This window comes from Denticeps clupeoides, chromosome 14, assembly GCF_900700375.1.
Source record: "Denticeps clupeoides chromosome 14, fDenClu1.1, whole genome shotgun sequence".
Classification (NCBI taxonomy): Eukaryota; Metazoa; Chordata; class Actinopteri; order Clupeiformes; family Denticipitidae; genus Denticeps; species Denticeps clupeoides.
The window spans coordinates 9,308,656-9,323,827 of NC_041720.1; the positions used below are offsets into that span (position 1 = coordinate 9,308,656).

General features: G+C 48.5%; 1 protein-coding gene across 1 annotated transcript; it reads right to left on the reverse strand.

Annotated features, from left to right (window-relative positions):
• Positions 1-7,335: 7,335 nt before the first annotated feature.
• Positions 7,336-11,115, reverse strand: LOC114763403 (ankyrin repeat domain-containing protein 9). The gene has a single exon (XM_028953070.1). It carries the CDS (start codon positions 10,236-10,238, stop codon positions 9,315-9,317), a length of 924 nt encoding a protein of 307 aa, XP_028808903.1. The 5' UTR covers positions 10,239-11,115; the 3' UTR covers positions 7,336-9,314.
• Positions 11,116-15,172: the final 4,057 nt, after the last annotated feature.

A 15,172-nucleotide genomic window follows, 5' to 3' on the forward strand; every position in this document is an offset into this window, starting at 1 on the left:
GAATGTGTTAAAGGTCCCTTATTATGAATGTTTTGTTTTGCTTCTATGTATCTGAAATGTATCTTTCCGAAGTTTAGGCGTAGTGCAGAATTACAGACACTTTTAGCCGAGCAACTGCAATGCCTTACAAACCATGAGGAACAGTGGAGATGCTTTTTTAGAAGAGGGGTGGGAAATTTCTGGCCAGACAAAGCATGCTCTTTATACATATCTCCAATTCTAGCCACTGCAGGACCATAGACAGGCTAGGGGAACTCGGATTAATGTTAAATAAACTAACAAAGTGAAAATTTCATAATAGGGGACCTATAACTATTGCTTTAAATGGCTGTTACTATATGGAACATAGTGAGGCAACAATTGTAGTTGCATTCCAGTGGGATACTGTATCCACTAACGCAAGTCTGTAAGAGTTAATTAATTAACTAAGTTATTGTAATTATCTTGGAGGATTCTTTGAATAAAATAACTATTACAACAAAAGTTATTAATTCCAAATATGACTTTCATTTGCTTCACTTGGACCCAATTGTCACGTCCGTGCCGGATCCGCCCCCCCCAACACGCTCACCCTCCCCAGAGTATTAGACTGTGTGTCCGTGTCTGCGTGTCATGTCGTGTAGCCGCGGGTGCCCGGGTAAGTCCCAATTCCCTAGTGTGCACGGGGCGTGTCCCTTATCACAGTCCTGGGTCGTGGGTTCCTCAACACATTCCCTCTCCAGGCTCCTTCGGCACGGCTAGTGATCCTCACGGGCTAACGAGCGTCAGGTGCGGCTGGTTTAGTCTAATCCGCCTCATTATAAAAGACCCGTGTGATCCAGAGTCTACAGAGCGATTCTCCAACGCGACTACCGGAGTCTGAGCCCCCTTTGTGTCTGTCGAGTGTGTTCGTCGAGTGTGTTCGTGTGTACGAACGCCCCAGACCCCTGCGGAGTCTCACGAACCTGCCTGGCCGTTTGTGCAGGAGCGCTCGTGAGGAGGACCCCGCCGACGCGCGCCGCACCAGCCCGAGGGTCGAGTGGGACTCCGCCCCTTCCCTCGGTTCAGCGCAAGGCGCCGTGGTTTTGTTCTTTGGATTTTTGACCTTTTTTCCCTGACGTACTTTTGTTTTTGTAAATAAACTGTTTTCCCCTTGTCACCCCGCCATCCGTCATTTTTCCCAAGCAAGACTCCGGCGTGACAGAAGAATCGCTCTCCCTCTCATGATGGATGGCTCATCAGTGCCCCTGCCGCCGGATTACCCCCCCCCCCACCACCCTGGAGGAAGTGGTGGCCGCACATCACCACCAGTTGGGTAGGCTAACCCACTCCCTGGCAGAAGTGGTGGCACAGCGGGATCAGATCGCGGCGCTCACCACAGCAGTCCAGCAGCTGCTGGCCCAGCCCCCCAGTGGAGCTCCCACCCCCCACCTTCCAGGAGAAGGCCCTCGGGTTCCAGAGCCCCCCCTTCGCCGGGTCGCTAGTCTTCCAGAGCGATATTCCGGTGACCCCGCAGAGTGTAAGAACTTTTTACTGGGGTGTGACTTATACTTTGCGGACGTCACCGGGCTCACGGACCATCAAAAGATTAGTACCATGCTGCAAAGACTATCCGGGCCGGCTCTGGATTGGGGCGGGGCCCTCTGGAGAAAGGGGGGCGAAGAGGTGAGGACTTATGAGAATTTTATACACCACTTTAAGGTGGTGTTTGATCAGTCGGAGCAGGGGCGGTCCGTGGGACAGCGCCTCCACACCATCCAGCAGGGCAGGTCTACCGCGAGAGAATATGCTCTCCGATTCCGGGTCCTGGCAGCAGAGAGTGGTTGGGGGGAGGACGCGCTGCTGACCATGTTCCGGGCCGGCCTGGCGCCCGAGATTCAGCTAGAGATGGCGTGTCGGGACGCTGGGCGGGGCCTGGATGAAGTTATAGACCTTGCCATCAACCTGGACGCCCACCTTCGTGAGAGGCGCCCAAGGCGCTCCCCCCAGCGTGCTCCAAGGTCTGCAGTGGTCCGGGAGGAGGGCACAGTCAGGTCCCGGTTCGGAGCGACGAGAGGTGACAGGCGTTCACCATCCCCGGAGGCGATGCAGGTCGCCACGGCCAGTGTGGAGCGGGAGGAGAGGAGGCGGCGTCTCTGGACAGGGGCGTGTCTTCGCTGTGGGAGTCCAGCTCACTGGAGGGACAGCTGCCCACAGCGCCCCCGATCAGAGGGGCAAGCAAGAAAGGTTCTCTCCCCCAATGACAATGGACAATTTCTTATACAAGTGTCTGTGTGTGTTCCTGACCATCCTTGTGTTTCTCTCCCTGCTCTTGTAGACTCCGGATCAGCGGGTAATTTCATCGCACGGTCTGTTGTGTCTACTTGTCATATCCCTACCCATCCTCTGCAGTCCCCTGTTTCGGTACAAGCCCTGGACGGGCGACCGTTAGGGGACGAACCCTTATCCATAGCAACCGACCCCCTTTTTGTTTCCATTCCCCCGTTTCATGTAGAGAAAATGTCATTTATGGTTCTACCCCAGTCCCCCCACCAACTAATATTAGGTCTGCCCTGGTTACGTACACACAACCCTCACATAAACTGGAACACTCACACCATTTTGTCATGGTCCCCTACATGTACGTCCCGGTGTTTTGTTCCACCCACCCCTGTGCACGCGACGACGGTCGAAAGCCCGCGGGCACAGGAAGCGCACGCCATTCCCCCCGAATTTCAGGATTTGCACGAGGCCTTCTCTGTTGATAAGGCGATGTGTCTACCGCCGCACCGTCCATGGGATTGCGCGATCGACCTCCTGCCAGGGAAAACCCCTCCTCGGTCTCGTATTTACTCATTGTCTGAACCTGAACAGCGGGCAATGGAGGAATATGTTGCCGAGGCCCTGCGTCAGGGTTATATTAGGCGTTCACGCTCTCCCGCCTCCGCCAGTTTCTTTTTTGTGAAGAAGAAGGACGGGGGTCTGCGCCCATGCATTGACTATCGTGGGCTTAATGAGATCACGAGGATGTATTCCTACCCTCTTCCACTGATCCCCGTTACCATCGAGCGACTCCGGGGGGCGACCTTCTTCACGAAGCTCGACCTCCGGAGTGCCTACAATCTGGTGCGTGTTCGAGCGGGAGACGAATGGAAAACGGCATTCAGCACCACGTCGGGGCATTACGAGTATAGGGTGATGCCCTACGGACTTGCGAATGCTCCGGCCGTTTTCCAGGGGTTCGTGAACGACGTCCTCCGAGACATGCTGGATAGGTTTGTAGTAGTGTATATTGATGACATCTTGGTGTTCTCCAAAACCCGTAAGGAACACCTCCAGCATGTGAGGGCGGTCCTCTCCCGCTTGCTTACGCATCAGTTGTATGTGAAGGCTGAGAAGTGCTCCTTCTTCATGAAGGAGGTGACATTTCTGGGGTATCACATAAGCTCAGCGGGAATCGCTATGGAGGAACCTAAGGTAACGGCGGTGACTGAGTGGTCGGAGCCCACGTCTATCAAAGGGCTGCAGCGCTTTCTGGGGTTTGCCAATTACTACCGTCGATTCATCAGAAATTACAGTACTGTGGCAGCGCCGCTCACATCCCTCCTCCGGGGGCATCCAAAGACGTTACAGTGGACCGGTGCTGCAAAAGAGGCGTTCTGCGCCCTGAAGGAGCGGTTCGTCACAGCACCGGTTCTACAAATTCCCGACCCGACGAAGCCGTTCGTTGTGGAGGTGGATGCCTCGGAGGTGGGATTGGGGGCGGTACTGTCACAGTATCATGGTAACCCCGGGAAGCTTCACCCGTGCGCCTTCTATTCGCGAAGATTGACGGAGGCCGAAATTAATTATGATGTGGGAAACCGGGAACTGTTGGCCGTACGGGCAGCGTTGGGGGAGTGGCGCCACCTGCTTGAGGGAGCGCAACATCCCTTCGAGGTTATTACTGATCACCGGAACCTGGAATACATCCGGCAGGCGAAACGCATGAACTCTCGTCAGGCTCGGTGGACTTTGTTTTTCTCCCGTTTCTCATTTAAAATTACCTACCGGCCCGGGAAGCTAAACGGGAGAGCGGACGCACTCTCCCGGCAGTATTCTGCAGGCGAGGTCCCTAAAGAACCTGCCCCCATTCTACCCCCTTCCATGATTGTTGCCCCGGTCATGTGGGACCTTGACGAGGAGATCATTCAGGAGACCCGGAATCACCCGGCTCCTCCTGGATGTCCTCCAGAGCGAACATATGTACCGGAGCGCTTTCGTGGGAGGGTGATAGAATGGGCCCATACGACACCAGCTACTGGCCATCCGGGCATTCGCAGAACGGGAGAAGTGGTGGCCAGGAAGTATTGGTGGCCCTCGTTACAGAAAGATGTGCAGACCAGTGTCTCCTCCTGTACTGTTTGTGCCACCACAAAGAGTCCACGTAGCCTACCCGCCGGGAAATTAGTGCCTCTTCCCATACCAGAAAGACCGTGGTCCCACATAGCAGTGGATTTCGTGACGGATCTGCCGGTTTCGAAAGGCTACACTACGGTTCTGGTGGTCGTGGATCGATTCTCGAAGGGGTGTAAATTTATACCATTTCGCTCCCTCCCTTCTGCCCTCCAGGTGGCCGAGGCCCTTTTCCAACATCTCTTTCGGGTCTATGGCATCCCGGAGGATATCCTCTCTGACCGAGGCCCCCAATTCACCTCCCGGGTGTGGAAGGCATTTTTTAGGAGGCTGGGGGTTGCGGTGAGTCTCACCTCGGGGTATCACCCACAGTCCAACGGACAGGCAGAGAGGATGGTGCAGGAGTTAAGCAGGTTCTTAAGGGCGTACTGCCAGTACACCCAACACGATTGGGCAGAGTACCTCGTGTGGGCAGAATACGCCCAGAACTCCCTGCGTCACTCTGCCACGGGTCTGACTCCTTTCCAGTGCCTGCTTGGACGCCAGCCTCCTCTGTGTCCCTGGGATGGGGAACAGTCTGGGGTGGCTCGAGTGGATGAGTGGTTTCGGCGGGCTGAGCAGGTCTGGGAAGGAGCTCATACTGCCTTGCGGTCAGCGGTTCATCGCTTCAAAGTCCAAGCTGACCGTCGGCGGCGGACTGCGCCTGTTATCAGAGAAGGTGACCGGGTCTGGCTCTCCACGAGGGACCTGCGCCTCAAACTCCCCTGCACCAAACTCACCTCGCGATTTATCGGCCCCTTCCTTGTTGTGTCCCAAGTAAACCCAGTAACATTTAAACTGAAACTCCCCTCAGATCTTCGCATTCATCCTGTGTTCCATGTTTCCCTACTTAGGCCAGTCACGAGGGGACCCTTGCACTCGGACGACGCGGACGTGACTCCCCCAGTGGCAGTAGAGGTGGCTGGTGCCCCTGCCTACAAGGTCCGGAGGCTCCTAAATTCTCGGAGGCGGGGAGGGGTCTTGCAGTACTTGGTGGACTGGGAAGGTTATGGTCCGGAGGAGCGGAGTTGGGTACCAGCCGGGGATGTGCTGGATCCGGGATTGGTGGAAGAATTCCATCGAGCCCGGCCCGGCCGCCCAGCCCCGCGGCCGAGGGGCCGACCTCCCGGTTCATCACAGTCCTCGCGCCCACGCCCAGGATCAGTGAGAGGGCGTCGCTTCCGGGTCGGAAGCGTGCCTGGAGAGGGGGGTACTGTCACGTCCGTGCCGGATCCCCCCCCCCCAACACGCTCACCCTCCCCAGAGTATTAGACTGTGTGTCCGTGTCTGCGTGTCATGTCGTGTAGCCGCGGGTGCCCGGGTAAGTCCCAATTCCCTAGTGTGCACGGGGCGTGTCCCTTATCACAGTCCTGGGTCGTGGGTTCCTCAACACATTCCCTCTCCAGGCTCCTTCGGCACGGCTAGTGATCCTCACGGGCTAACGAGCGTCAGGTGCGGCTGGTTTAGTCTAATCCGCCTCATTATAAAAGACCCGTGTGATCCAGAGTCTACAGAGCGATTCTCCAACGCGACTACCGGAGTCTGAGCCCCCTTTGTGTCTGTCGAGTGTGTTCGTCGAGTGTGTTCGTGTGTACGAACGCCCCAGACCCCTGCGGAGTCTCACGAACCTGCCTGGCCGTTTGTGCAGGAGCGCTCGTGAGGAGGACCCCGCCGACGCGCGCCGCACCAGCCCGAGGGTCGAGTGGGACTCCGCCCCTTCCCTCGGTTCAGCGCAAGGCGCCGTGGTTTTGTTCTTTGGATTTTTGACCTTTTTTCCCTGACGTACTTTTGTTTTTGTAAATAAACTGTTTTCCCCTTGTCACCCCGCCATCCGTCATTTTTCCCAAGCAAGACTCCGGCGTGACACCAATCTACAAGTTATAGTTTAATTACATTTTTCATACAAGCCCTATTTATTTAAGTATGGTTAACAATGACATTTTCTCTCATGCAAAACAAGAACATTTTCTATATGACCTTAAACCTTTGAAGGGTAGTTTTTGTTTGGTATAAAAATAGGTAAATATTAGTAACCTTTACTTACTATTAATCAAAGGTTTTACACATTAAGTATGTCCAAAGCATTCAAGTCTCTCATCAAAACTGGATGTGAGATCGTGTGTTTTTAAGATAATTTCCCATAACAGGAAAAAAATTAAAATATAAAAAGCTTTCCTGTATGGTTCTTACAAAACAGTTACAACATGTTTTGAATGTCTGACATGTAGACTAGCAGCTTTCAAGCATTCTGAGAAACATAAGATGACTTCAGTCAATGACAGAACGCACGCCAGGAAATGACATTAATAAATGCTATGAAACACCAATCAGAAGATCAGAAGCCAAGTGGTGCATCAGAAGTGCAATACAGCTGGCATGTGACATAGTAAATCCCAGACTGTAGACTCAGACTGTTTTTTTCTCAGTGCGTGTGTCTCCCTCTGCTGATGAAACAAGAAAGCTCAATGAGCAACATGTTACAGTGACACCAAGGCCCAGATTTTATGAGCCACTCACTCACTTTAACAACTTGAGCCCCACTGCTGCTGAGCCCAACCCAGGACAAGGCGGGGACTACCATTTTACGAGGTGGTAGTAAATAACAATAGTAAAATGCTCAAAAAGCCAAATAGCATACCAACGACGCACAGAAGTCAAAGATTATCCAATTATACATCATGAGTTATTTTTACGTTACCTGGGCTGTTCATTTAATGAAGTGATGGATTATCTACAATCACTGGTCAACATGCAAGGTACAAACTGTCACTTGTTTTTATGAGGTTGCCAAAACTGCATCATACCTTACTGATCCTCAATGTTCCAGTTGTCTATGGAAACACTAACATATTTAAAAAAAAATTTGTATAAGTGTGTGTGTGTGTGTGTGTGTGTGTGTGTGTATGTATATATATATATATATATATATATATATATGTGTGTGTGTGTATATATATATATATATATATGTGTGTGTGTGTGTGTGTGTGTGTGTGTATATATATATATATATATATATATATGTTAACATCATAATGTGCGTGTACCAAAATAATAAAATCTTCACAAGTTTGTCTCCCTGTCCCATGCCCCAAGAGCATGGAGAGGTTGTGAGTTTGAATCTCCATGTGTGGAGTTTGCATGCTCTCCCTGTGTCGGCACTGGTCTCCTCTGGGTTCTCCGGTTTCCCTGAGCGACCCAGCTGCAACCTTGTGTAGGACTAAGCTGTCATGGAAAGTGAGGGTGGGGACGGCTCTTTCTATGCATATGCTGTGATGTATATAAAAACATGACAAAATTATGTATAATAATTCCTTGTGCTAGTGAAGTAATACCCTGCACATTTAATTGAACTTATTTAGTCGCATATTTATAACATGAAATATATAAGTAAAATATATATTTTGAATGAAATCTTAACTTAATCTACACTTTTAATCTCTGCATTGCAGTTGAAGGATATGTTGTGGCTGTGATTATTACAAACACCACAATAACACAATAACACCCGTAATGTGACGCAATTGATGCGCTGCTGTTGTTAGAAGATTATGCCGATGGCAGAACTAGAAGAAAATGCATGCTAAAGGACCATAAAGATTTTTTGATCCATGATGATGACTGGCTCATAAACCCATTTAGAATACCTGGATGTGTGCTTTTGGAGCTATGTGCCGAACTGGAGCTATGTGCTGAACTGGAGCTATGTGCCGAACTGTGCCGTGCAGTCTGTTGCACTCACTTCATTCACAGCATCCGTTACCTTTTGCCGCTCACTGCCATGCACTTCTATTTCAGTTTCAGAAACATTTCTCTTCCTACTTTTCCCCTCAGTTTTTCAGGTTTACATCGGTACACATACACTGGAAGTGTCGTTAACTGGAAATATTGTCACTTACCAAGACAATAGCAATACACTGTCATGGGAATGTTTGGCGAAATGCATGTATAATAAATTTATTTTTACATGTATATTTATCACACTCAAACAAAACCCAGTGAAATCCCATTTGCTTTGTCTGCTGGACCAGACTGGCTCTCTATGGTAATGATGTCCAATACACTTAATCAATCAATCAATCAATCAATCAGTAAACACAGGCAGATTGCTATATAGATTGTGTTATTGATAAATCAGTCACTGAGCCCAGACATCACCATGGCAGAGTTATTACATGTGTTCATTTAGTTACAGTTTCTTTATTTTAAAACATTTCAGGTTGACTGTTCCCACAGTATTCCCACAGTCTGCATATATTACATTAGAAATATATTAAAACATTAGATTTGCCTCCCTATCGTACGCACACACACACACACACACACACACACACACACACACACAAATGTAAACCATATATTACTCAACAGTCTCCTGCATGTTGATGAGCTTTTAAACATTGATTCGATTTATTTGATCAAGGATCAAAGGTGAACCAGTAGCTGCATTTCCATTATAAAAAAAGACACTGATAATTGACCATGTGAGGTTTTCTCCTCTAGAGAACATTGCTTCATGATTTCTAAAAGGGGTTCATGGGGGGTTTCTGGGAGGTGGGGAGTATTAGCATGACCTGCTCTTTACTTAGAATGACCTTTGACACTTGACCTGCATTTTCGTTTTAGTTTTGTTGCATAAGCCTTTTTCTGACCCCTTTCCCTCCCAATTTATTATTTTTAATCATATCTTTGTAGGCATATCTACTTACTTTTGCAATTTTAATGCTCTTTAATTGAGGGTTAATTAAACACAGTAACATTAGAACTGCTTTTATGAAGATCGATTTAAAAAACGGACTATTTCATTCAGTATTGGCCACATACCCCTGGGAAGTGGATCTTTGCGGATTTGAGGGTATTAAATTCATGCCTTAAATACATACTTCATGCTAAAAAGAGTCATGTGAAGGGTGTCTGTGGCGCTAGAAGACCTTCCGCTTGCCCGGCTGGCCGCAGGAACCTGGCAGGGGCTTCAGGGCAGGCGGGATGGGCAACTCCTCCAGGCTCCTGGGGAACTGCTCCGGTGGCAGCTGCTGGAGGATTTTTTGCATAGCCATGAGGAACAGCGGTGCCGGGTTCTTTCCGACGAGGTAGTTGAACTTGTCCTCCCCCAGGAGCCTGGACCAGCAGGCGGGATCCTTCTGCAGCTCGCCCTTCATCTTGAAGTGGACCTCGGGCATGAACATGAGCAGGTGGTCCAGGCACACCTTCTTAGCCGCCGCGTTGACTTTGGAGTCCCACAGCTGCTCCAGGATCACGTCCAGAGGGGTCATGCCATTGTGGTCCTCCACCTGAGGAGAGGCTCCGTTGCCAAGCAACAGGACCACCGCCTCGGAGCGCAGCAGCTCGCACGCCACGTGCAGGGGGGTCTTCCCGTCCTCCAGATGGAAGCACCCGCCGCGGTTGAGGTAAGTGCGCAGGCTCGGCAGCCGATGCGCCACCTGCAGGATCAGGCCCAGGATGTCCCTCCGGTCGTAGCGGACCGCCATGGCCAGGTGCGGCGCCGAGGTCTGGCAGCAGCAGAAGCGCTCGCCCGGCATGGCCAGGGCGCCGTCCGAGTAGTGGCTCAGCAGGTACTGCGCGTAAGCCTGGTGGTCGTGCACGATGGCGTAGAGCAGCGCCTCCGAGGGGCTGTACGTCCTCTGGCTCGCGTTCTCCTCCCAGTAGAAGGTCTCCATGGTGCGCATGTCCTCCAGCTTCCACACGGGCTTCAGGTCGCGCACGGCCTGGTAGAAGAGGAACGAGAGGTGCTTGCGTTGCCCGCACTTGTCGCCCCCCTTGCTCGGCGCCGAGGACGACATCGCCTCGGCTCTGCTGGCGTGCGGCCGCGTAGCCGACCTCCTCATGCGCGCCCCGGGGCCCGTCGATGGCGGTGCGGTCGCCCGCTGGCTCGGCTGGGCAGGAGGGAAAGCCGATATGGGAGCATCCTTACCGGACACGCATGTGGATCACGAGCAGCTTTCGCGGCGGCCGCTGTCTGCAGTGCTGGCCCGAGTGCGCATGCGCACACGGGAGCGACCTGACACCCACAGCCTGCGTTCCAGGGATTCCTTTATTTTAGTATTACGTAATATTATACAGACGCAATTTCCTTACATTATTTACTACAGTATTAATAACTAACAATGTCCAAAAGTACCTCACGAGTTCAAAATTAGAACTAGTTCATAGAAAGCTTTCTGTTCGTTCATTTTAATAGTAACAGTTCGTTGAGTAGCAATTTTGGCATCATTGTGCTTCTTGGCAGAACAATGGCCGAGCGCCGCCCAACGATACGGGATCTGACGTCGCAGGGCTTTTAAGGCACAGACAGCCACGACACGCGGATAATTACGGTGACAAACGAAAGCAGGCAGGTCGTGTTCCCTCGCGGAACCGGTAACACCGTCCAGACTGGCGTGGAAGGGTGACAGCCCGAGGCGTGTCACCTAAAACAAACCAGAAAACCAGACCGTAGGCCTTAGAACGTCAGCGTTGTTCACCAGAGTTGCTCAGCTGTTCAATAATTCACGCTTTTTTAAATTAAAATGCTGCCCTTTCAGAACCACGGCCAGCTCCGCCGAGGTCAGGCCTGCTGACAGTGACGCCACCGTCAGTCTTCTTCGGCCCGGCGCGACTGACCGGGACGTTCGGGGGGGGATTCGCGACCGGCCGGATCTCGTATTCACCTCGTATTTCCGACTGGAAAAAAATCGATAATTATACATAAAAAATCTTCATATGAATTGCGTTATCCATTCATCTGACAGCACGGCCCCTGCGTTGTATGGTTTCTACCATCCCAGGATGGTCTCCCCTCCTAAATGTTTGAGTTGGTTGAGCCCACGGGAGAACGAAATGAGGGCCCAATTTTCTACTGTAGCCAGCCTGAGCTTCTGCCACCCAGCCTGTACTTTATTTTTTTTACTGTCCAGAGTACATGATGAATCACAAATATCCTGCTGTTTTAAGAGGAAAATATAATTTGTGCAAATAATTTATTTCTAAATTCAAGGAATAGAAAAAAAGAGTTTGCTGTTTTTGTGTGTTGAAGTTGGGGCTATGTCTCTGAAATGTGACTGGAGGCCTTGCAAGTTTTTGATTTACTGGCTCTGATTGCCTTTTCAAGCACACAATAGAAATGAAGACAGACACACTCATCTCTTCATTCCTCATCAATTTAGGACAGACCCTCGGGCCTGCTGCTACCAGTGTCAGTACATTGTGAGGTGGCCGAGGTGAACACTATGTGCAGGGCCAGACAGCTGAAGTCAGAAACCTTGACATTCACATGACGTTCAGCACAGTCTGACACATCACTCTCCCGGTCAGGTTAACATCTAGCGTTATCAACAGCCAGTTTACAGGTACTGAAGTGTATTTCACAGCAGCCTTTTTGTTGTTCTTGGAGTTTAAACAGATTCATCTTAATTTCCTTTAGGTAAAATTAAATTGCCTAAAACTTTTTTGTGACATTTCAGGGGCATTGTGTTCCTTTCATTTCACAAATAATACATTTTGTCATTAGATGTGTGCTATTAGTAAAAGTGTGTAAAATCATTCATTCTGATGCACTTTGCTGTTCATTTAACATGTAAAAAAATATGCACAAAATTTCCTCTAATTGATGGCCTCCTGTTGTCATTTACCACATAGATTTACCATAACAATCATCATTTCTGGAACATGCTACCATGAAATTGTAATATAAACAGTTTTAAATAGTTTTTATTTAATACTTTTTTAATATAAAAAATAACTAAATTCCATACTCTATTTTAGTCATTAAAAATCAGTCAAATACGATCACATCATATTTGGACAAAGTATGACAAAGTATAAACAGTTTTGTCTACAGTGTGAAAGGAGTAGAAACCAAGAAACTAGATGAATGCACAAAATGGGATGAGTAAAAAAAAACAACAAAAAAAGAGCACAGCACAATGATTTATTGATTACCATTTGAAGAAGCCAGAATGGCTTTATAGTTTGTTTAAGTCTAAACAGTAAAATCAACACGAGTGCTGAAAGGCGTGTGTCGACCAGTTGCCGGATGAGCATTTTCAGCACTTCTCGGAGTCAGGCGGTTGCTCCAGAGTGTTTTAAGACCAGCACAACCATCCCAGTATCAAAACTCTGCCTGATCGACTACCGGCCTGTGGCCCTCACACCAATCATAATGAAGAGCTTTGAAAGACGAGTCATGAGTCACAACAAAGATGCTTTTCCCAGCTCACTTGATCCCTTCCAGCTTATCGACCGCCACAATTGGTCCACTGACTGGCCGCTAGAGGGTGGTAGAGGGTGGTATTAACCAGTTTAAACTCCACTTATTACCATTGTGTCCCTGAGCAAGACAACCCTGAGTGTCTCCAAGCGTCTGACTGTGTAACTACTGATTGTAAGTCACTCTGGATAAGGGCGACTGCTAAATGCTGTAAATGTACGTTGCCTGTCACTGACCCACCTAGAAAAGGATTTGACATTTACAGCATTTATCGGACGCCCTTATCCAGAGCGACTTACAATCAGTAGTTACAGGGACAGTCCCCCCCTGGAGACACTCAGGGTTAAGTGTCTTGCTCAGGAACACAATGGTAGTAAGCGGTGTAAAAAGCCACACATGAAGACCATGTGGTGTTGGAGAAGAGAATAGAGTGTGAAGACAAAACTCTTTCTCCCTCCACACAGAGCACTGTATTTAACCACTCCAATTTGATGTTACCTGGCAGAAAGAGGCATGGCACAACAGAGGTTAAAAATGAACAGTTTCTAATTTATTAACACCGGTAAATAATTATTGTAGTTACATGTGAATATTGAATGTAAAAAGGTACCAAGGTTATAGAGAAAGTAAACATGAGAAGAAAGAGTAAAGAGGGAGAAGAGAAAGAGAAGGGAAGATAAAAGTCCCAGAAGCCTTCCGGCTTCTGAGGGAAAAACCCCCCTGAGCAAGATAGCTCAGAGGTCCCTTTTCCACATGTGTGCAGACATTTATACCACTGGCCTACAGGAAGTTGTCACTGGCCTACAGGAAGTTGTCACTGGCCTACAGGAAGTTGTCACTGACCAATCAGAACCTGTTGTTTCTGATGTCACGCCCCCGGTGCCTCCCATTTGGTGAAGACAAAGAGGGTGGGCGGTCCTGACGGCTGATACTTCGCACGTTGACGTCGGACAAAAGACATGTAAAAACCGGGGTGTCGAATCTTCACCCACAACCGTCGACACAGGAATGTTACACTTCCCCCTGCAGACAACTGTTATGCAAGACAAAGAAGGCTCCCGCGATGTCCATTCTTACAGACGGCCGGTTGATCCCCTGGGGCACTCGAGTATTCAGGGTCCATGGGGATCACAATTGGGTCATGATTGTGTATCTGCTTGCTTCCTGGTCAGTCGGGAATTCAAATGTAGCCGATAGTTGTGGTTCTGTGTCCTTTGTGATCCTCAGGCGTCTGAGGTCACCCTTGTAGGGAAACCTGTCTTCTTGGCATAGATCAAACACAGCAGCATACATAGAATATTCAACTTGATCCAGGGCTTTTCACACTTGGTTGGGTTCTTTGTCTGGAGTGTGATGAGGTTTGCATACAGATTGTGCATGTAGAAAAACAGTGTTCATCGTACATTAAAACCAAACCAGGAAAACAAATGACAACAATGATCAGATACTGTAATGCAAAAACATGTAAATATAGTGGGAGGCTTAAAATGATATCAGGGAATTCATAACTCTGCGAATTTGCATCGGCTTATCAAGTCTAATCAACAACAGTGGCTGGGAAAATAAATACAAATAAATAAATAAAAAAGTCCCGCTTGTTGCCATGTGATTAGAGAATTACACCTTTATCACTAAAAGCTATTATTTGAGATTATGGCATTGTTGAGGTGTTCAGAGAGAGAAACAGTTTCACATAAATTTAAATTCTGATCCTAAACATGTTGATCATACTGAACATGAATTTAAAATAAAAACAATTAAGTTTAACAGTGCAATTTCCAATCCCTGATCAGTTATTATCAAATTGTTCACCGTGGGACATGGTTTATGATGTTCAATGTGATACCAGTAATCTAAAATGTCACAAATCCTGGTTATTACTGGTTACAGTTTGGTTTGTGGGTTCATCTATTGTGCCAGCCATATCTACATGCCACATTGTAAGTGATACAGTAATTAGTCTATGTTCATTTTATACCTTGTCGGAGTGGATCTGGATTTAGAAATGCCTCGGTTTCTACGGTCCCGGGCTTTTAGGATATGTAGATCCTTTTTATTTAAATTAAATCACATAGATTCTATTCCTCCCTATGCAGTAAAATTCAGATAAAAGAGACTTACGGTCACAGATCCACATCCGAGCAAAGGTATCACGTCGGGATCACCATTTGTAAAAAGCCACACATGAAGACCATGTGGTGTTGGAGAAGAGAATAGAGTGTGAAGACAAAACTCTTTCTCCCTCCACACAGAGCACTGTATTTAACCACTCCAATTTGATGTTACCTGGCAGAAAGAGGCATGGCACAACAGAGGTTAAAAATGAACAGTTTCTAATTTATTAACACCGGTAAATAATTATTGTAGTTACATGTGAATATTGAATGTAAAAAGGTACCAAGGTTATAGAGAAAGTAAACATGAGAAGAAAGAGTAAAGAGGGAGAAGAGAAAGAGAAGGGAAGATAAAAGTCCCAGAAGCCTTCCGGCTTCTGAGGGAAAAACCCCCCTGAGCAAGATAGCTCAGAGGTCCCTTTTCCACATGTGTGCAGACATTTATACCACTGGCCTACAG